The sequence below is a fragment of the Sitodiplosis mosellana genome, unplaced genomic scaffold (genome assembly GCF_009176505.1).
Source record: "Sitodiplosis mosellana isolate CC-2019 unplaced genomic scaffold, AAFC_SMos_1.0 Smas_scaffold_6226, whole genome shotgun sequence".
NCBI classification, from domain to species: Eukaryota; Metazoa; Arthropoda; class Insecta; order Diptera; family Cecidomyiidae; genus Sitodiplosis; species Sitodiplosis mosellana.
The window spans coordinates 5,357,887-5,381,323 of record NW_022601467.1 but is presented as its reverse complement, the minus strand read 5'-3'; the positions used below and the strand labels follow the sequence as shown (position 1 = coordinate 5,381,323).

The window sequence follows — 23,437 nt, the reverse complement described above, 5'->3', positions numbered from 1 at the left end:
CAAATAAAAAGCACAGGTTTTCGGTGATGAAGCTTGAACAAAAACTGCAATTCAGAACATGAACATGTTTATATAGAGCAGGCATCAGTAATACTGAGATATTGACAGTTAAAAAAAAACATCACTTTTTTATGACCTCATTCAAATATAATTTTTGCATTTTGAACACTTGAACAAAAAAAATATTCTGAATGGTTTTTCAGTCAATAATATAGATAAAATATGCCCTTGCCATTTTTAATCGATCAGATGAATCTCTAGAATAGTTAGAAATGAGCGTGTTCTACATTGATAATGTGATAAATCATAAAATTAAACCTGAAATCAACTCGATTCATTTGACAAAATTATTTTCTTCTTCTTTTTTTTAATAATAAAAAAGGCAGTTTTTTATTGATTTCTAATAAAAATAGGAAAAAAATAATTTTTTCCTGCATTTTTTTTATCCCAAAATGAATTATTTTAAATTTTTTTCTCGAGGAGTTCTTAAAACTTGTCAGACCACTTCTTAAGATTAAATTGTAATTTTTCAATATCGAAATGATGATGTGTTTTCTTTGTAAAAATGAAAATTTTCTCTAAATGATTTGCCAAAGCAGGATGGTGTTAAACTGGTGATTAAAAGGTAATTAAAAATTATATTCAACGTTGCATTCATTCATTGCCCATTATTTCGATGCTTTTCAACTATTGATAGTAAATGGCGGATGATTCCAGCACTTTTCTTCTTGTTTTTCCCTGCGTAGTAATATTTCTAGTCGAATTTGAATCGAGAAAATATGAACTGAAGCCCTGCCATAGGCACCGAAGGTATCTAAATTCAAAATCACCCGTTTAACGCCTAAAAGTATTCGAGTGTTTTTTTTTGTGTGTGAAAAGTCAGTAGTTTCGTCTACGATGCGTTGAAGCTTTGTGGCGCTGTAGGTAATGTTATTCGTAAGTTTTATGACATTATCTCATCGAAAATACAACCGTACGTCGTCGGTATTTCCATCTCATTTCCACACCGAGCCTGAACCGTGTAAATGATGTCACGTAGCGAACTGTCAAAGTGAGATATCGAATGTTGAAATGGCCGAGACAGAGAGCTAAAATCTTAGTAATTGCAAACACACAGGGCGTGTGTCATTCATTTTGCGTTACAACAACGAAGTGTTTTATTTGTTTTTGGTCTCTGCAATAGTGTACAAAGTGACTTTATTTTCAGTGTTTGTTTTTAACTGTACAAAAATTTATATAGGTTTTACGTACACATCCCGCATCATTAGATTTTTTTCATAGTGTTGAAACTGTTGTTTTTGTCATTAATTAACAAAATTTGTGTAAATTTATGGAAAAATTGTTGTGATTTTTGGGAAAATTTGCATTTTAAAAATCATATGTGTGTTCCGTTGCTTATCATCACCACTCTTCGTCCCACTTGAGTTTGGTATGTTGCAATATAGAGTAATCCGTAAGCCATCTTGTGCATTCTACATAGATCTCTTATTCATCTTTATTTTATTTTTTGTCGTCGTAATTGTGATTTTTTTTCTCTGGTTAAAATGCATCATCAGAATGAAGGGAAAAAAATGAGCGTTTGATATTATTAGAATTATGATCAAATGTCATATGGTCAAATTGAAGGTAAAATTGGAAACAACACGTCGAATGAGTGAAATGAAATTGAAATGCTCCAAGCCATACCAAAAATAAACGCGAGAAATGATAAAATAATCGAACCGTTTAGTACACAAATCGGCGGCTGGCAGGCAGGCAAAGTCGGCCGTATAATGTGTTGATGACTCTTTCTCATTCTCTCGATATGTGTGTGCGAAACAGAGAAAGACAGGGAGTTAGAGCGTGTGTGTTTGTGTAATATGTGTGATTCATTACGCATACGGAACATTCGGTGTGTGTATGTGTGTGTGCGTGTGTGTCATTCGCAACAAAACGGATATATGAAACCTAAAAATCTAAAAACCTCAAACACAACACCTTTGCTACACATTTCATATTTGCAGACGAGATAACATCAAAAACTCGACATAAATAAGCTTTCGCGCCTATTGGCGGGTACTTATACCAACTAACAAACGCAAACGCGGTGAAAATGACGTGAACGAGAGAAGAAGAAAAAAGTAGATGAACAAATCCGAACAGAAAAATACAACAAACTTATTGAAAGTCTCGAATGGTTTAAAAATAGAATCCTGTTGTAGGCAAAAGGAAATGAAATATGTAAACTTCAAACAAACCAGTCAGTCGATTGGCACTATAATAAGACACCGAATCCATTCATACACACAGACCTCGGAACCATCATTTTCATACATTTAAAAACATACAGTTATTCCGTACGGGCAAGGAGTCGTGGAGCGCCAAAGTCATTTTTCTTCTTCTTTTTCTTCATCATCATCGTTTTCTTCCATTTTCTCTCGGTCTTTATTTATTTTCATTTTGAATATTCAGTGTTAATGTATGTGTGTGTGTGTGTATGGATATACACCGTTTTGATTTTACTATGAAATAGGTATTACACACATTTGGGCATTCCAAAAATTTATATTTTTCACTGACGCATTTCATTCTGGGAATCGATACATCAATCACGATGCCCGTTCAGTATGATTAGGCGAGGCGGTGTTCGGCTTAACACCGAAATCGATTAGCTTGAGAGTGAAAATATGTGTGTGAGAAATGAACCCCAATGATCTCATTGTATAATTATGACAAGTGAACAAAATATAATGAGCAAAAATAGCCGACTAAAACAATTCATTACAATGTAATGAACGTTCCTCTGTTGTGCGTTCTTTTTTCATATAATTTTATGCCAACGAATAATGCCCACATTGCAAAATGTACACAAAACGATTGTACAATTTATATTTTATACTTAATTTTTTTTCAATGGAATACGCACACATACACAAACATACCCACATCGATATCTCATACACACATACATACATACATACATGCACACATAAGCATACTCTTGCAAACACACACACACACACATACAGCCGTAGTACAATTGTGTGTATTCCCTGGTAAAATCGATTTCTTAACTAGTCTATTCTCAGTCGAAGTTGGCTTGCAATCGCTTGTGTTAAGTGTTCATTAATGAATTTAAAGAAGAAAAAAACGAAGATAAAAGATATAACGAAATACAACACACATTTTGCCACAGCCAATATACATGTAAAATTCGTCGAGGTGTGATTTGTTTTGTTTTGATTCTTTTTTTTCTCTGTTAACATAATTCTCCGAAATCGGCTGTTGTTATTTCATTTCCAAGCTGTCAGCAAGGTTGCTGCTTCTTGTTTCTTGTGTGTATTATTATCATTTTTTTTATTGTTGTTGTTCTACCTTGTTCTTGCTTCGTTATTCAATTTTTTCGGTGAATTCAAAATAGTATGTATTTCTTGTTTTAAGCATTTGCTATTTTGATGCTTGTGTCAAAGTAACGAAAAAAAGCGAACGTCGATTGACTCTTCTGGTTCCGCTATATTATACATGTTTGTCGCAGGTATTTGATTTTAAGCAGCTAATTACATTCTTTTTTTCGGTGCGTTTACATTAGTTTTTTTTTCCTTTTTCGATCGTTTGTTTATTAGTGGTGTGTGTGTGTGTGTGTGTGTTTGAGTATGTGTTGGTAGTACGTGTGCATTCAACTTCCGAAAATCATTCTACCGATGTGCCGATGGATTTGATTGTCAGGAATAAAAACGAAAATGAGCCTTCTGACATTTTTCATTTTATCGCCCATATGCGTGCGTGTGTATCTTTTGTAAATGCGCACAGATTGCCATTTTTTCGCTCTCTCTCTCTCTCTCTCTCACTCTCGCTCTCTCTCCGTTTCCAAATCAATGCTAGTAATAAACTTAACTGCTTCATTCATAGGAATGGAACAGAGAATGAATAAAGAAAAGAAAAAAAAACATAAACAGCTCAGAAATTACAAAATACGTGATTGGTATACAATCGGTAATGTGTTGGCTATGCTATGTGGTGTAGGAGGAAACTAGAAACAACGGATGCTATTTAAACATATTTAGAAACATTTAGTAGTTTGCATATGCGAGTTTTCATTAAAATACCATCTGTGGTATTTGTTCCATGCTCGGTTTCATTGCGCTTCCGAGCGGTGCACATTCATAATTTGTACCGATACTGCTGCTGCTGCTAGGCAAACACGGTTTTGGCTTGGGACATTTTCAAGCAGCCCATATTCAACATCTGAAAGTTCGTCAAAGGCGCATCGCCAATTGCATATCGTCATAAAGTCGTGACAGAGAATAGAAACAAAACAGAAGAAGAAGACAAGAGAAGAAGAAAAAAAAAAATGGTTACTAAGCGCGTCTTCTTTTCTTATTGTGCTGTAGCCACGTGAAATATCGATTTTACATACATCATTATCTTGTGCATTTAAGCCGTTAACGTTACGTATTCATTTCGCCTTATCGTTCAATTTGCTCTTTTGAGTTTCATCTTACTCTTTGTCTTCTTGCTTACAATATTCTCGCATAAACAGCACTTTTTTCTGTTGTCAGCATCAATAATGTCGCACGCGAGCGGCCACATAAATACGGGTCTCCCTCCGGTGAGAGTGTGTGTGTGTGTGTGTGTGTGTGTGTGTGTGTATGTATCTGTGTATATGGCACACAAATGGCAAATCGAAAACTTTGCGGCTCGGCATCAATCTCACCACTCTCGATTGATGTAAAGTGTAAAAGAGAGTGAATTGGGAACAACACTCATTAATGATTTGATGTGACAACTTGGCACGCACGCACACACATTACAGCCAATCGGCTTATTTGAGCCGCAATTCACTCTTCGCCAAACGAAATGTAATAGACGAAAGAGAGAAAAAAAAAGAATTAAAATGCGACATATAGCATGCTGCTCTCCACCCGATTGACCATTAAATTTCTGTTTTGAATTGTTTTAATTTAAAATATGGCATAAAATTACTGTGCGCTGTAGCACAAACTAATGAGACATATTTACATGGATACTAATATCAATAGATGTGTGGATGTAGGCGGCGGTGGCGACAGCGATGAATACAACGGCAGGCAGTTGTAGCATGCAAACAGAACAGAGATAGAAAGAGAGAGAGCACCGAATCACACACATTTCGATTCCACTGAATAGAGAAAAACCTTGCAACAAATTATTCGATTCACAGCATCATGTTCACCAAATGTGTGAACCCAATTTTGTTTTTCGTTTAAATAGATTTGTGTGTCTGGCACATTTGATGCCAAAGTAAAACCATCATGACGATGTCTGACCAATGTCCCGATATGCTCAACGCTTAACGCGCTCATGTTTCATTCATTATAAATCCAAAATTGAACCGTTCAGTCAGTCAATATGGAGATTATTTGTCTTTCATTCGGGAGAGATTGCCGATAAAACGAATGTCATAATCTATTCGGTGCCTCATTTGGCTTGATCGTCATTGGAATGGAATCTTGAAGTCGATATTCCGGTTCCGTGATTGTTCGTTTCACATGAGAAGCATCTAAGAGCCCAGTAACGATACCATCAATATCATCCCTCTCGATGCTGCACAACCACCGAAAATTGGTGTCTGTTTATGTGGTTTCCTTCGAATGTTACTTGTGCTGCAGCAGCAAGATCACTGTCCAATCAGGCAATTCATTTAAAACGAAAAGTTGAATAATTTATTGGATTTTTTGTTTGTTTGTCGGAGCGATTTAATTTATTAAAAAAATGGTTGGTTCGTTGGTTTATCTTGTTCGTGTTTCAGTTAATAGTTAAAGTGGCTCCGAACTACATTTATATTCAGTTTCATATATGTATATAGATAGGGAGCACACCGAATGCGAGAGTACAAAACAGAGTGAAAAAAAATGATATTATTACATAAAAATACAAATGCCCAATTTATTAAGATACATACAAGTATTTATACAGCATCATTTGCGAGATAGGCGCATGCGCCCCACCACATCCATTTTCGCCATCCATGTATTTGCTTCCAACCATAATTAAGATGATATTCGAGAGTGAAATAGCCGAATGTGAACGTATCATAATAAACTGGCTACTGGCAATGAGAGAGCGTCTCTCATTTTCTTTCTCTCTCTCTCTCTCTCTCTCTCTCTCTCTCTCTCTCCCTATCTCTCTCTCTCTCGCTCGCCAACCTCTCATTCAACCACACCGACCGTGTGTGTGCTTTATCGAACGACAGAAATTTTACCAATTCACATACAATGTACCCAATATAATATATTTTTTTCAGCAACAAAAACATTGTATTTGGATTTGGTTGAAAAGCATTGAAAAGAGGAGACAGCGTACATAAAACAGCAACGGCCAGAGAATGGCAGCGGTGGCGGCGGCGGCGGCGGTGGCGGCAACAGAAAAAAAGTAGCATCGTTCTATCCATTTTTGGAAAAACGCCGAACAAAAAGAGAGCAGAGAGCCAAAGAACAATTCTTATTACATATTTGTCAAACTATGCATGGCGCCAAAGTGTCGCGACTTCGCAACCTATGTACTAGGATTTTCGGCGCTAGCTGTAATTTATTTTGTGTATGCTCCCCACAAATAGACGCAAGCAAAGGTTATGATTATGATTTCGATGCCATTAGAATACAAACAATAAATCTATGCATTCTGCTCTCACCCTATCTGCTTTTGTCAAAAAGTTTTTGGTGCGATAGCAGTACATGAGCGCGCGTAACATAAGCTGAAGCCCATAAGATGCTTCTGTTTTTGGCTTTACACGAGGGATCTCTAAACACACTCTCCCCGATCAAATTTATGCAAATATTGTTTTAGTGTTTGAAAAAAAAGAGAGAACGAAAACAGAAAAAAAGCATACACATAAAATGAAAAACTTTGCGAGATGAGGAAAAAAGAGATTCGTAGATAAATGGAAACAACAGAGCATTGAGTCGTCGAAGAGGGTTAATGCTACACATTGTCAGCCCCAGTAGTTAGCGTTCCATTAATGAATATATGGAATCATAATTTGCAGGAATCTGACAAATTCTTTCATTAATAAATCGCGTTATAAATACTTACTCCACTTTACAAATTACGCGCTCTCTCACTCTCTTTGTGTATCTTTCATTCAATGCGGTGGGCTTGACCGCGCTTAATTACTATGGCATTTTAGGAATGCATGCAAGCAGCAAATGGGAACGCGGCATAAGTATAAATAGCGTATGGAATGTACACTTTGCACTGTACACTTGGCAGTGAAATGAATTAAAACCAAAGTTATCAGAGTTCAGTTCAGAGTTCAAAATCGAAGCGAAAAATGTCGGCCGAGAATATCGAGAGACAAACAGAAGGCATGCAATGCATGCTCCGATGCCACTGACTGTATATTCAAGAAACGTTCTCTCTCTCTCTCTCTCTCTCTCTCTCTCTCTCTATCTCTCTCTCTCTCTCTCTCTCTGTGTGTCGGCTTGAAACCGCATGCATCCAAATATAATGGTTTAATTTGTTTTGTTTGTACTTCTGATTTGTTATTCATCGAATGAATGAAGTGATCGGGTGAATTTGTAGCATTTTCGCCATCTTTGATATGCAAAACATCATCATTTCAATTACTTACTTAATGTGCTGACTGTCTTTTTCTCTTGCTCTTGCTCTCGCTCTCTCATATTCTTAAGTCCCCCCAAGTTCAATGTAATTGGAATAACCGAACAAGTGATGGTTAATTTGAAATTAAACAATTAATAGATAATCAAACCTGAACCGAGTGGAAGTCGCTCGGCAGGCATCCAGTGTGCTATATTTTTGTGTTAAGTCGATGCCTGTTTCTTTGCTTCTTTTGTACATAGATGTATGCATACGTATGGGTATTGCTTGATTATTCGTCGAATGGAATGAATGGCAAATGGCAATGATTTTTTTTTTTGGGCCGAGGGGAGGAAATCAAGCAGAAGCTGTTCAAGAAAAATCAAAGAATATGATTTGTCAAAAGATACCATTTCAAATGAATTCTCGGATTAAATAATCGAACGTAATGGGTTTTTATATCATACTCCTGATACACATATCCAATGTATACAGAATCAAAGCCAAATGTTCACAGCATCCTATGCCATAGGATGTGTGATGGCAGCAATTTTCACGCAGCCGTACTGTGGCCGTTCTCGGTTTCGAAAAAAGAGGAAGGACACAAAGCGAAGCATCGCAGCATCGCACATTTCAAATAAACATAGCCATAATGTACCGTTTCACCAATTCCCCCTTTTTTTGTCGTCGCTCTTTCTCTCTGTGTGTGTCGTTCCCTCTCCGTCTCATCGAATGCAAAAAGAAACCGAGAGAGAGTGAGATCCCTGTTGTCATCGCAATGCTAATGAAACTGTATGTGGTGTGCACATAAAATGATGCGTCAAAATTACCAAAAAGGGGAAATATCCTGTGGAAATAAAAGCCCCCGATAGAAAATACACTTTGATATTTTGCCGACTATCATCCTTAGAAACACGTCATTCTAGGCCTAACCGTTCAAGTGAATAGACACGGAATTCGACGAGCTCCGCGACTTTTCACAAAAATAAAATAGAAAATAAAATAAATTTTTATCTTTAACAAGAACCAGAAAAAAAGGGAAAAGAGAAAAAAAGGAAAACATTTCTGTTTATATCACAAAGTGTTTGGCTTGTTCAGTTTTAATAATTCCATGGAACTTGGAACATTCACAATCATTTCACACGAATAATCAACAACGATTTATAAGTTGTGAACAATTATTTCGTTCATTTCTTTTGGAAATGCATCAAATTCATTTTACAAAATTCAGCATAAAAATTATTTCGCATTTTCGACGAAATCATGAAATTAAATCAGATTTTTTATAGAATTTTTACCAAATTTAAAACGTAACTTTAACGCGATAAACAGCGAACGATAAAATAAAGTGCGTAAAAATGTGAACCATCGAGTGGAATCGGTAAGAGAGTTGCAAGAGCCCCACAACGTAGTGAATGTGTGGATTAATTTCAAACGCATGGTTATTTATGTTGTTTATTTTGTTTTTGAGAAAAATGGTTTGAATCTCTTTTTTCCCTTCATTTATTTGATGATGATGCAATCATATAAATATTCGACTCGTTTAAAAGGAGTCATTTTGCCAAATCAGAATTTCAAATGATTAAACGAAAGAGAAATACTATGAGAGAATGTAGAATGTTGCGCGATTTATTTTTCGTTGTTATTGATAATAATTTTCAGTTGTTCAAGACACTCTGAACTAATTTAACGTATCAATTTAACAAAAAAATTATTTCAGATTTAATAAAAGGCACAAATGGCTACGCTATCGCTGAAAATTAGCCTTGAAGGTGGTGCTGTCACTAAAACCATTCAATTCGATCCACAAATCTCCGTATTCGATGCATGCAAGATAATTCGAGAGAAATTTGCCGAAGCCATCCAAGGGAAACGTAAGTTAATAGATTCTGTTTGGCCTTTTCTGTTCCTTTTCTGTCCAAATAAAAAAAAGAAACGATTTAGTTAAATGAAAAATCTCCAAATTCGTTTGCAGCTTCCGAATATGGTCTATTTTTGTCGGATGATGATAACAAACAAGGTGTTTGGTTAGAATCGGGTAGAAATTTAGGCTATTATTTGCTTCGCAATCATGATGTGCTTGAGTATCGTCGAAAATTGCGTACGCTACGTGTTCGCATGTTGGATGGTGCGGTGAAAACAATTTTGGTCGATGATTCACAACCAGTATCTCAATTGATGGTCGTGATATGCACAAAAATCGGAATCACAAATCACGAAGAGTATGGGCTGGTGCGCGAGGAAAACGATCAACAAAATGAAAATTTACCGGACAATAAAACGGGCACATTGACGCTGAGACGGAAATTTGCGGAAAAAGATCGTGATGCCAAAATGGAAAGTTTGAGGAAGAAATTGAAGACGGATGATGAAAGTGAGTTTCAACTTGATATTGTTTTGCATTGTTTTCTTTTCTCGTTCTATTTTGTTTCGTTTGGTTTGTGTAGTGAAAATCCATATTCCCGTAGTAAATTAGAATTGTGAATCGGAGAATCAAACTGAAATTTATTTTGCCTTTCGAACCATACTCAGTAGAACTATTTTAATAACGAAGTGCGCATTTTTGCTCCTCATTTACGCATGATCAAAGTGCTTCGATTTTGATTGATGACAAGTGCTCAAATTATCATAAATTGATGAGAGTTGTTTTTTTTGGTATACAACGCAAAACCGCTTATTTCTTAACCTTCAGACGCGATTCAACTTCAACAATGATTCCATTCTTGAGTTGATTGGAAATCATTTGACTTTTTCAGAATTTCAATGGTTTTATGGGCCTAAAAAGTCGCTATACTCTCTCACTACTGCTTTTTATTTTGTAAACTGAAAAATTGAACGACGTACCAAAATCGATTGTAAATAATGTTTTATTTTTTGTGCAATTGCAGTTGTTTGGGTGGACACAGGGAAAACATTACGTGAACAAGGCATCGATGAATCCGAAACCGTTTTATTGAAGCGTAAATTCTTCTTCTCCGATCAAAACATCGACTCAAGAGATCCAGTACAACTGAATCTATTGTATGTTCAAGCACGTGATGCCATTCTCGATGGCACTCATCCTGTAACGCAAGAAAAAGGTACGTTTTTATTTCTAATGAAACATTAAAAATGCAATTTTGATTAAGATATTAAGTTGTCGATAGGAATTTTTTTTTAAAACAAAATCCCACTTTCAATTTGCAGCTTGCGAATTTGCCGGTATTCAAGCGCAAATCCAGTTTGGCGACTACATCGAAAGCAAACACAAACCGGGATTCCTAGAGTAAGTAATGAATTCTAATTCAAAAACTATTGACAAATAAATGGCCATAAAAAGAGAGTCACGTTTGAGTCAACAAATACAGAGAAAGAGAAAAAAGGCTTTAGAACAATTGAAACTTTGTTGTTTTCATGTCCTTGTTACTTGGTCTAATTTATTTGCATTACGCAAATCCCATTTACAATAAACAAGCTAATGTAGTATGAACATGTTTACAGCCTGAAAGAGTTTCTGCCGCAATCGAACGCTCGTGTCAAAAATATCGAGAAAAAAGTGTTTGCTGAACATCGAAAACACATCAGTTTGTCGGAGCTCGATGCAAAAGTTCTGTACACAAAGACCGCCCGTGAATTGCCAACGTATGGCGTCACCTTTTTCTTGGTCAAAGAAAAAATGGTGGGTAAAAACAAACTTGTGCCACGTTTGTTGGGCGTCACAAAAGACTCCGTTCTACGTTTGGACGAACACACAAAAGAAATTCTCAAGACATGGCCATTGACTACGGTTCGCCGTTGGGGAGCATCACCCAACACATTCACACTCGATTTTGGTGACTATGCAGACGAATACTATTCGGTACAAACGACCGAAGCCGAGCAAATCGTTCAACTCATTGCCGGCTACATTGACATCATCTTGAAGAAAAAACAAAACAAAGATCACTTCGGCCTCGAAGGTGACGAGGGCTCGACTATGGTCGAAGAGAGCGTTGCTCCATCAAAGTAAGTGATTCCGTTTTTTTCTTTCTGTTCTTTCTTCAATTACGCGATAAATTCAACCAATTTATTGACTGTTGTGAATTTTTTCTTGCTTGTACAGAGCAACATTCTTGCAATGTGAAGAAAATCGCGTTGGCAAAGCTGTTACTGAATCCGTGGCCAAGCCAGCGATTATCCGCGCCTCTGATGGTGAGTACATTTGATGCCGATTTCACCTCTATTTACCGTTGTCCAATTCCAGAGCATTTAAATTTAACTTACATAAATAATCCGAATGTAGGTGAAAGACCATATGTTCACCAAGAAATCCAAACGGTTCAATACGGAGCATTTATCGGTCAAGTGAATATGGCACATCAACCACCAACGGTAAGTTTATGGCTTTCATTCACGTGTTTTATGTTCATAATGTACGAAATGCTGTAAAAATAATAATAAAACAATTCAAAAGATTTAGTTGTAAGTTGCTGAAAATACAATGCTAAATAATACTAAAAAAAGAAATCGATCCAAATCAATATATGTATATATATAGTTAGCTTAAGAGCCTTGTAAAATATGCCCATGACATGAATATCGTACCATGAGTCGAGAACGCTTGAGAACGTTATCAAAATTGTTGTTGATTTGTGAAATATTTTTCTTTTAGCTTAAAGAAACACGAATAAACTCCGTGCATTCGGAGCCACAGCGTGCATTGGTTGGCTACATTTCGGCTGGACGTGAAGCAATTCGTATTGCCGAAGAAGAATTGCTGACCAAGGCGCCACTGCCCGATATGCATTCCATCGAATGGCGTGAAAGCAAATTAGACACATCAAAGCATGCGGTCAGCGTTCATATTGCTAGCGTGAATGCGGCTACCGCACAAGTAGTCACCGCAACACAGCCGGATGATGTTGATCATGAGGTTATCAGTCAAGCGGTTTCACAAATTACCGAAAGCATACCCGAAGTTACGAAAGAGGTGCGCTTACTCGCCGCACTCATGGACGATGATGACAATAATGGCAATAAATTGTTAGACACAGCACGTCAATTGTGCAATGCTTTAAGCGATTTATTGAAGGCTGCCGAACCAGAGAGCAAAGAACCACGTCAGAACCTATTGAATGCAGCCAGTCGCGTTGGTCAGGCTAGCGGTGACGTTTTGACTACCATCGGCGAAGAAACGCCAGAAAATCGAGAAATCCATGATATGCTCTTAGGTTTGGCTAAAGCTGTCGCAAATACAACTGCTGCGTTGGTTCTGCGTGCCAAATCGATTGCTGCTGAATGTGACGATGATGAAAAACGTAATCGAGTGATTGGATCGGCGAGTCAATGTGCTTTGGCCGCATCGCAATTGGTTGCATGCGCAAAAGTCGTCGCACCAACGATTCAAAATGCCAGTTGCCGAGGTTCACTCGAGGCAGCCGCTCGTGAAGTGGCAAAGAGCGTCTCAAATTTGGTTGATGCATGTAAATTTGCCAGCGAAAGTCCTCAATTGAAGGGTGATTTGATGGCTGCTGCAAAGGAAGTGTCACGTTCGCTCGGCGATTTATTGGACTACCTCAAACAAACATCAAACGAACGTTTGGCCACCGATGATGAGAATCCAGTTGAAAAAATTTTAATCACCACCGATAAACTGGTTTCAAGCGTTGACACACAAGAAATGGTGCGACAAGCCCGTGTTCTTGGTCAAGTGACCGCACAATTGATTCAATCGATCAAAAGTGAAGCGGAACAAGAGAAGGAGCCGGGACAACAGCATCGTTTGCTGGCTGCTGCTAAGAAATTGGCCGATGCTACCGCAAAAATGGTGGAAGCAGCTCGTTTGTGTGCAAGTAGCCCACATGATGCTGGCCATCAAACCGAACTTCGTAGTGCCGCCGAAGAACTTCGCGATATTACCACATCGAACTCAAATACACCGGCAATTAAACGGAAGATCATTCAACGTTTGGAGAATTGTGCTAAAGATGCCGCTTCATATGCAACGCAATGCATTTCAGCTTCACACAATGCAATCGACTACAGCGATGACTTCCAAACTAAAGAGCATTTGATGCAAGATTGTCGCATTGCCACCGAATATATTCCATCGCTGGTGAACGGCGTTAAAACATCGATTGTCAATCCAAATGATTCGAAATCACAATTGAATCTCATCGAAATCTCCGAACAATTTATCGATGCCGGCACCAATGTGGCATCATCAGCTCGTGCATTCTATCCAACCGTAAAGAATCACGTTGCATCACAGACTCTGTCGGACAGTGCCATGAATTTGAATCACTCAATCAACGAACTCGGCTCGGCCGCAAGACGGGCACGTGAAGCGTGCAGCGGACAGGAACTTGAATCAGCCATTGATTGTGTTAAAAATCTGTACAATGTATTGAACGATACTCGCACCGCCTATTTGCACAAAGAACTTCGACCACTTCCAAATGAAACGTCCGACAATACATCGCAACAATTGACGAATAGCGCAAAGGCTGTAGCACTTGCCCTCTCGCAATTGATTTCAGCCATCAATCAAGACGAACGTATGTATGCTGGTGTGGCTGGACGAGATTTGGCATTGGCACTGGGTGACTTTACAAAGAATATCCGTGGCGTTGTCGCCACTGGCGGCAATGCGGACATCATCGATAAGGCTGATGAAGTGATCCGTGGCACACATCGTGTGATGGAGGTGGCTCAACAAGCATTAGACAACGGAGATAATGGGCCAACATTGCATCAATATCAACGTGATGTCACGAACGCATTGCAAAGCTGCGTCGAATGTTTGCCTGGACAACGTGAAGTCGACGAAGCACTGAAGAACGTCAACGAATTGAGCGAAATCATCAACTTAGGTGAATATCCACCTACAGACAAAACATACGGCCAATTGCAAAACGAACTTAGAACTGCAGCAAATAACCTGAACGAAGCCAGCGGTGAAGTTGCTAAAGCCTATTCAAGTCCACCATGGTTGGCTGTTGTATCACAAAATTATAGCGTCGTTTACAAGGATTTGCTGTCGTGTGCTCTTGAAATGGCCGGCCAAACCACCGATCACATCGCTCAAACCAACATCATGAATGGATTGCGCGGTGTTTCAGCCACATCTGTGTCACTTCTTTCAACCGCAAAATTAATTGCCAGCGATCCACATCAAGCCAATGCCAAGGGTCAACTTTCACAAGCATCGCGTACAGTTACCGATAGCATCAACTATTTGGTAGATGTTTCCACGCAAGCAGCTCCATGTAAGTATTCGAATATGATTCTTGGATTAACAATAAAATTTAGTTAAAAAATATTTGATTAACTTTGAAATAACATGTTGTAAATTCAATTCCATTCACAGGCCAAAAAGAGTGTGACAATGCAATTCGTTCAATCGAAGCACTTCGCCCATTGTTGGACAACCCAACCGAACCGATTAACGATCAAGGCTACTACGAATGTGTTGAAAATGCCACGGAAAAATCACGTCAATTGGGCATCGCCATTTCAGACACATGCAATCAAGCCAAGAATGCTGACACCGAATTTGGTCACTCAGTGAATCAAGTGTCTGAGGCACTTCGCAGTTTGATTGAATCGGCTGCACAAGCAAGCTATCTGATTGGTGTATCGCATCCAACTAGCTCATCTGGTCGCCCGGGTATCATCGATCAAACGCAACTTTACCGCGCCTACCAAGGCATTCGTCAGAATTGCGATATTGTCAGCAGTTTGAACACAACCAAACAGCAAAAGATTACCGCTTTAACGGCCGTTGCCAAACAAACATCAATCTTGTGCACCGTTTGCCGTCGTGCTAGCTTGAACACATCGAATCCAGTTGCAAAGAATGAATTCATCGAAGGCGCCAAATCGGTAGCCAACACAACCGCTGACTTAGTTGCTCAAGGTGAGTTTTTATTGCTCAATTGTTTGAGAATGTTTAGTAACAAATAAAATAATATCAATTTGAGATTGATTCCGGGCAATTCTAATTCCGATATTCAATTTCCTTACAGTGAAAGCATTGGAAGATGAATACAGTGCCCCATCGCGTGCTCAATACGTTGAGCCATTATTGGAAGCCGTGAATTCAATGTGCCAATATGCTTCACAACCGGAATTCATTTCGATTCCAGCCAAAATTTCCGAAGAAGGTTACAGAGCCCAAGAGCCAATTTTGCAGGCTGGTCGCGGTGTAGTAAATGGTGTTGTTGAAATGGTTAAAGCCGTTAAGTCGTTGGCCGTTGCACCAAAAGATCCAGCCGTTTGGCAACAATTGTCTCTACGTAGCAAACCAGTATCAGACAGCGTACGAAATCTGGTTGACAGTATTCGTGACAAAGCACCCGGTCAAGCTCAATGCGACAATGTCCTCGAAACGATTAACACTTGTGCCCGCGAATTGGATACCGCTTCAATTTCGATTGGTGTACAAGGTTTACCAAAACGACAGGACAATAATTTGCAAGGTTTCACTAGCCAAATGCTCAATGCATCAGCCGAACTGCTCGACAAACTCGAACCAATCAAATCGGCTGCCAAACGCAATGCAGAAAGTTTGGGACATGCTGTTACCGAAATTTCACGTTACATTGTCCCATTGACGGAGAGTGCCATCGGTGCCAGTTCGCACATCGTTCACTCGAACAAGCAAATTCTGTTGATCGACCAAACCAGATCGGTGGTCGAAAGCTCACGCGAATTGGTCGAAGTGGCCAGAGAGGCTGGTGGAAATCCACGTGCAACCCAACTTCACAGTCGACTCGACGAAGCGGTTGATAATACACGTGAGATTATTCTTGAATTGAATACAACCGTTGAGAAATTGTCCACAGAAAGTGGCATCGTTAGCGGATTGTTGGAGCAAATCTATCGTGCCATGTCGCGCATCACCGACAAACGACAATCCGTGTTCAATGCAACGTCAAGCACCAGCTTTGTTGACTATCAAACCCGAATGGTACAAAGTGCTAAAGAAATTGCACGTTTGGCAAATGAAATGAACGCAAAGGCTGCACTCGATCCATCTAAATTGGCCCAACCATCGGTGGAAATAACTCATCACTATACCCAACTTGCTCAGGACTCAATTGGAGCGTCACATGTAACATCATCATCTGATTCGGCTATGCGTATCAAGCAATCGGTTCAAGATTTGGGTCGTTCGATTGGTTCATTGATTCAAGCCAGCAGCGGTGCTCGAGTTGATGATGCATACTCGCTTAGCGAAATTTCATCGTCTGCTCGTAGCGTATCGGAGAAAGTGGCACAAGTTTTGGCCGCACTTCAAGCCGGATCAAAGGGAACACAGGCGTGTATCAATGCAGCGAATACGGTGTCAGGAATTATTGGTGATTTGGATACGACTATTATGTTTGCAACGGCCGGCACATTGCACTCAGACAATGATGGCAACTTTGCCGATCATCGTGAACACATTTTGAAAACAGCCAAGGCATTGGTCGAAGATACCAAGGTGTTGGTGGCTGGTGCGGCCGGTTCACAAGAACAACTTTCGAATGCTGCACAAAATGCCGTTACGACAATTAGTGAGTATTCGAACGTACACTTACAATATGAGTCATATAATATTTCCTCCGTTGGAAATGGAAATTTAATGATTTTGTTGTTGTCTTCACCATCAAACAGTTCAACTAGCGGATGCTGTGAAACGCGGTGCCTGCAGTTTGGGCTCGAATCAACCTGAATCTCAAGTGATGGTCATTAATGCCGTGAAAGATGTTGCATCGGCTCTCGGTGAATTGATCAACACAACGAAGACCGCATCTGGAAAATCAGTCAACGATCCATGCATGCAGGATCTTAAAGAAAGTGCACGGGTAAGTAAAGAACAAAAACACTCACACATAGAACATTTGCTTAAATGTGTTTGAATTTTCAATATAGTTTATTTTATGTGAATGCTGCTAGGCTTACGTGGAAGAATGTTTGGTTTTTATGATTTTATAATAAGCCGTTTCTATATAAAAAAAAATTTAATGGTACCAAAATAACACCAACGCACACTGTCTGTAGTTTATTCTCTTTGAGACTTAACACGTACGGGTTTTCCTCCTGACGAATTCCTCTTTTTTTATTATTGTTATTATTCTTATTTACTTTTTTTGTGGTTATTGTGCAATTTTATTGTAGTCTCAAACTAGCTGCCGCAATCTAATCAATTCTTCTAAATTAATACCCAAACAGAAATGATGTTCAATGCATTGTTTTGCGAAGCGATTTCGGTAGTAATGATTTTTTTTTCGAGTTTATTTTTACATTTGTTTTCTTCATTTGATAAATGCGATAAACATAAAAAAAAACACACGTTCATCAAAAATATCCAATTTGGTTTGATGAGCATAAGTTTCAACCAACCAAAATTCAGGTCCATAGTCTTAAACGTGAGTTCCTTTTTAGGTTTTAGTGGTTATGGTATCCGGTTTGTTAAAAACCGTAAAATCTGTTGAAGACGAACACACACGTGGAACACGTGCCATGGAGGCCTCTGTCGAAGCGATTTCACAAGAGATTCGGGTAAACCACCTTTTTCACTCTTCCTTTCCCTTTCCATATTTTGGAACAATTTTTTTTTTCGTTCCAAACATGACACTTTCATCTCCATTCACATATACTAATCGGAATGTTTTGTTCGTGCATTGTTCACACCAAAAAAAAAACAGATGATTAAATCGCCACTTTTGGCTGGTACACCACCAAATTCACCCGAAGATTTGATTCGCGTCACACGAAATGTTACATTGGCAACTGCCAAAGCAGTTGCGGCCGGTGCATCGAATTTGCAAGATGATATTGTAGCAGCGGCCAATTTGGGTCGTCGTTCCATTTCGGAAATGTTAGCCGTTTGTCGATCGGTTGCTTGGAATTGTGCTGAAACGCCCGATTTGCGTCAAAGAACATTGGACGCGGGCGCTGCCGTTGCCACATCATACAAAGAATTGCTGGTGGGTGTATTGCGCGGATGCCATGCCGATGAACGTATGCATTTATCGAGACAAGTTGCAAAATATGTTACCGATCTAGTTGCAATGGCACAATTGCTGAAGGGCTCTGATTGGGTTGATCCAGAAGATCCAACGGTTATCGCTGAAAATGAACTGCTGGGCGCAGCTGCATCGATCGATGCGGCCGCTAGAAAATTGGCCAATCTTCGACCACGTCGACAACTTGAAGCAAAGGTACGTTCAATTCCAGAATATTTTGTAGTTTTTTTGACATTTACAGCTGTGACCAGACTCAAATGGATGGACTCTCGACCGGTTTGATGGTTACGATGAGATATGTTTGATATTCTTGGTTGTTATTTTAATTTTCACCCAGGAATCAAACATATTATTATCGTGGCTGTTGTGAGCAACGTGGGAATCGAAATGCCTCTTCGTGAATTTCAATAAATTAATTTTTCTTCTTTGAACATTCTGTGTGTTTCAATTGTGGTTTTGATCAATGTTTTGTTCATTTTGTTTTTCTTTTGTTCTGGAACAGGAAGCCGATTACAATTTGCAATTCGATGAGATGATTTTGGAGGCAGCGCGCGGTATAATGGCTGCATCATCAGCATTGGTTCGTGCAGCAAATGCAGCCCAAAGAGAACTGATTGATCAAGGAAAAGTGGCTCGTTCGCCGCATATTTCCTCAGATGATGGTCAATGGTCGGAAGGTCTTATCTCGGCTGCGCGCTTAGTAGCCGCTGCCACACATAGCTTAGTCGAAGCCGCCCAAAATCTTGTACAAGGTTTGGGTACCGAAGAAGTGCTCATATCATCGGCTAAACAAGTGGCCGCCTCAACTGCTCAGCTCTTGATTGCCTGCAAAGTGCGATCGGATCCAAATTCCGAAACGGGCCGTCGTTTGCAATCGGCCGGTAATGCTGTTATCAAATCAACGGATAATTTGGTACGAGCCGCCCAGCAAGCGCTCGACATGGAAGAAGAGCATATTCTAAAGATTAACACGAGCATGGTTGATGGCATGGCACAAGAAATCAATGCACGATCAGAAGTTATCAAAATGGAGAAGCAATTGGAAGAAGCCCGGAATAAATTGTGCGCCATTCGACAGGCAAAGTATCGTCACCGAAATGCCATTGGCTTCGAAGATAGTGATCAAGAGGATTACGTTCCACCACCACCGCCACCATTGCCATCAAACTATCAAGTATACAACAATAACCGATTCAATGATTCAGCAAACAGCAGTAGCCTGTACAGTAGTTTCAATAGGCAACAACAGTTGCCGCCACCACCACCGCCAGCACAAATGCCGCCCGAAGTTCCATCGCGGTTCAATCGATCCGTTTTAACTGGAAATGCCACACCACGTCCATATCACTCAGACACATCATACGGAACGCCCGTGTCACCATTGCTAACATCCACATTTCGAAGCGGTCACGGCGATAAAAACAAACAACTAGAGGCGTGTGTGCAGGATTTGCACGAGAAAACATTTGGCAAAAGTGGCGTGGTTCCATTGAGCACATTCAAATCACACGCAAGCGAATCGAACCAGAATGATCAATCAAAAACAGAGCAAACCTATGAAGGTTTTACAACAAGGTAAAATCATTATCGTCGATCACATTTACACACACGTACAAATCGAAAGTTTTTAAGAAAATTTGGAGAAAAAAAACCAAGTCATTTGACAACACGCTTGATCTATTTTTTTTCTTGTTTCGTAAAGTCCAAACAAAACATAGAAATACGAAATCACGACTAACGCTTTCAATCGCTTTGCTTAAATGTTAACTCAGTTGAAACTTTCTTTTTTTTTGTATTGATAATGATAAGCTGGTTGTGTTCATACTAATTGATCTATAAATGCTTCCTAACTAATTGGTATATGTGCTCACAAAATCATTACACATTTTTTTATGATTGAAATTGCATCCAAATTCGATGAATGTTTAATGGTTTCATTTTTATTTGTATCATTGCATCGTTCATGCGAATATCATGATGGCTTTTCAAAAATCCATTTGGTAGTCGAAGATTGCATTTACGGGACAAATGTTATTTTGCGCTTTTGATTACTCATTAGCGCATGTCTATTGATTGGTTTCTTGGGATTCGTTTTTAATTCACGGTTGTTGCCTTATATTTGTTGAAAAAAAAAGAATTGTTATAAAATTAAGAAATTGTTGGGATCGCATGGAATCGAATTTTGTTTATGTAATTTGTTGTACACGGTTCAAACCGGCTTTCAAGCGGCTTTCTTTTTAGATGTGAAATGGAATTTTTCTCCAGGAAAATGAAAGCTATTTTTATATATCGCCTGAGAGAAGCGAGAATGTTTAATCAAAATACATACATACAGAAAAGTACACCATTTTGGCCTTAAAATTGATAAATCAAAATACATTGGAGAATGGTTCATCGGTTATCCAGAAACCATACACATAAATGATTTTACATACTCGCTCCGTCATCAATTTTACTGAATATTGTTATGCATTCAGATACATATATGTTTCTCCCATTCGTTGGTTAAATTGTTTCTAATGGTATTGCGCTTGATTAAATGTTATCTGTTGAAATGTTGTAGAATTTAGATATGGCAAATGTGCAACCCAGCCAAAAAAAGATTTTTATTCATTCAATACTATTCATTTTATTTATTTGCCATTTCAAACGAACAACAAAATCGAGAAAAAAAAATTTTTATTGATGAAACGAACCATTCAAATTCCTTTCGACTAGATATGAAACCAAATGCTTCCAAAGAAATTTATCGCCGAACGTTCAAATGGAGTTGCCGACAGAAAACCTGTCCCAATTGTCTTTAAATAGCGGCATTACCAAATCAGTATCTACCATGGCTAGTTCAACGAGTATCAAACGCGTAACCGGAAGCCAAAAAGTAACAACATCTTTTAATTCCATTGAGCGAAAGAACTAAAAACACTGTTTATTTTATTATCATCATCATCATCATCAACAGCTAATCGAGTTGTTTTTATTATTCTTCTTCTTTTAAAATCAACATACACACACAACGCAAAGCGATGAAATCAAACACTAGAAACGAAAACGAACAATTTTTCTGAATAATTAATACAAAAAAAAAAATAAAACGATAAAATGCTTTTCCTAATTAAAACACACTTCCATATTTGGCGATAAAGAAAAAAACAGCAACACACATATAACGATTTACACGTTTTTTTAACAAACATGCGTTCACTTTTTTAGCGAAACCACTTTATTTTAATTAACCAAAAGAGAAAGAAAAACAAAAACGTTTAACCGAAAAAGCAGACAAGTTAAAATGCCAAAAACAAATACGAATTATTATTCAAACAAAACGCAACAATTTTTTTTTCTTCTAACACGATAAACTCGCAGTTGTTCCTCCAATTTTATATTAAATATTTTGGCAAAAGATGTTTTGTTTGTTTTACAACATGGAACAATTACATTTTTGACATATCAAAGTCTATTTATTTTTTAAACGGAACAAAAATGAAACTAATTTGCAAAACGAATCTATTTTATGCGAATACATTTATATATACATTGACGAGAGCGCAACAAACGCCAATTTTTATGTACTACAATATATCTATTTTTGTATTTTTAAACACGGTGGAATTAACCGAAACATGAAAAAGAAAAACAAAGAAAATTCATACGAATAATTAAGTCACAAAGTGCCAGACGAAAAAAAAAGATTTAGATATTGTATTTTGAACGAATTAATTTCGTCGACAATTTGATCGAAACGTGAAGTTGTAAACATTTTTTTTCCTTTAAAATATACTATATACAATACAGGCTAAAGAGAAAGAGAACTTTATTTAAATTGTCGTTTAAAAATGAATTTTATTTTTTTTAAGTGAGCTTAATTTACACAAGTAGGGGCGAAACGATGGTTTTTATTTCGGTCCAACGGAAATGCGAGTTTCAATGTGCCAAAAGTCAGGAACAACTAAAAGAAATAAGCTTGTAAAATGCAAATCATATTTTGACTTGCACACGAAAAATATGTATTTTTTTCTCTTTTTTTTCGCATTAGAAAATATTTCGTTTATTTCACATGTAAAATGTACACAAAAACGATTTTAATTACAACAACAACAGAGAACTTAAAAAATTTTAGCTGTAAAAAAATGCAAAATGTTATAAATACGTTGATTAACAAGTGCCTAACTTTTCTTTCTAAATAATAATGCAAAAGATTGGATTTGATTTTCCTCCACTTAAAAAAAATGTAGAACACTAGGACTATATTAAATGAATTCAGGATAATAATGTAATAAAAAAACAGAGAGAAATGTTGAAATAGTTTTTCAAAGAAATCTAATACAAGTGATAGGCGCAGACTATTGTGATTATTCACACAGATTAATTATGTGGCATATTACTTATTAGAGAAACACACATCGAATTTTTGTTGAACTTTTGTACTCATTTTCATTCATTTTTTCTTTATTTTTCGCTTGAATTAATGATTTAGAGATTTACAATGCAAAATCTGTTTCAATAGCAAACCAAAAAAAAAAAAACAGGAGGTTTGAATCTAAAACGCAATAAATTGTTTATTTTTCACGAAAAATGGTGCACCCATTAAAAAAAGGATGAAGAACGAATTCATTTTACCGGGATGTTTCGAATAATGGTCTGATTTTCTGTTTGTTCGATTAATCTGCACATCTAACAATTATTTTGTTTGATTATCTCAATAATCACGAAAAAAAATGTACACGAAATAACATTTTAACAATGGATTTCAACGAATCTGTTAGTTTAAAGAGAAAATCATGAGGAAAAAAAATAAAATATCAATTTAACAAATTTACAACATTGCGGTTTTATTGTGCGTCGTAGCATTTTATTTATTTCTTTTTGTGAAAAGATGCATCGATTATGGTGGGTAAGATATAAGAACTTTT

The 23,437-nt window shown here is 37.8% G+C and overlaps 1 protein-coding gene across 13 annotated transcripts; it reads left to right on the top strand.

The window, feature by feature from the left end:
• The first annotated feature begins 922 nt into the window (after positions 1-922).
• On the top strand, positions 923-21,619 carry LOC129579152 (talin-2). 13 transcript variants are annotated; one of them, XM_055468835.1, is made up of 17 exons: positions 3,056-3,314; positions 3,421-3,514; positions 9,275-9,428; positions 9,530-9,928; positions 10,443-10,634; positions 10,741-10,819; positions 11,035-11,538; positions 11,636-11,724; positions 11,816-11,904; positions 12,185-14,780; positions 14,882-15,430; positions 15,540-17,072; positions 17,173-17,363; positions 17,944-18,060; positions 18,207-18,722; positions 19,030-20,102; positions 21,246-21,619. In XM_055468835.1, the coding sequence occupies exons 3-17, from the start codon at positions 9,293-9,295 to the stop codon at positions 21,442-21,444; spliced, it is 8,262 nt and encodes a 2,753-aa protein (XP_055324810.1). In that variant the 5' UTR covers positions 3,056-3,314; positions 3,421-3,514; positions 9,275-9,292; the 3' UTR covers positions 21,445-21,619. The 13 variants fall into 13 exon arrangements, with proteins under 13 accessions (XP_055324807.1, XP_055324815.1, XP_055324816.1 ...); XM_055468834.1 differs by having other exon boundaries at positions 3,401-3,514; XM_055468839.1 differs by having other exon boundaries at positions 3,067-3,201.
• Positions 21,620-23,437: the final 1,818 nt, after the last annotated feature.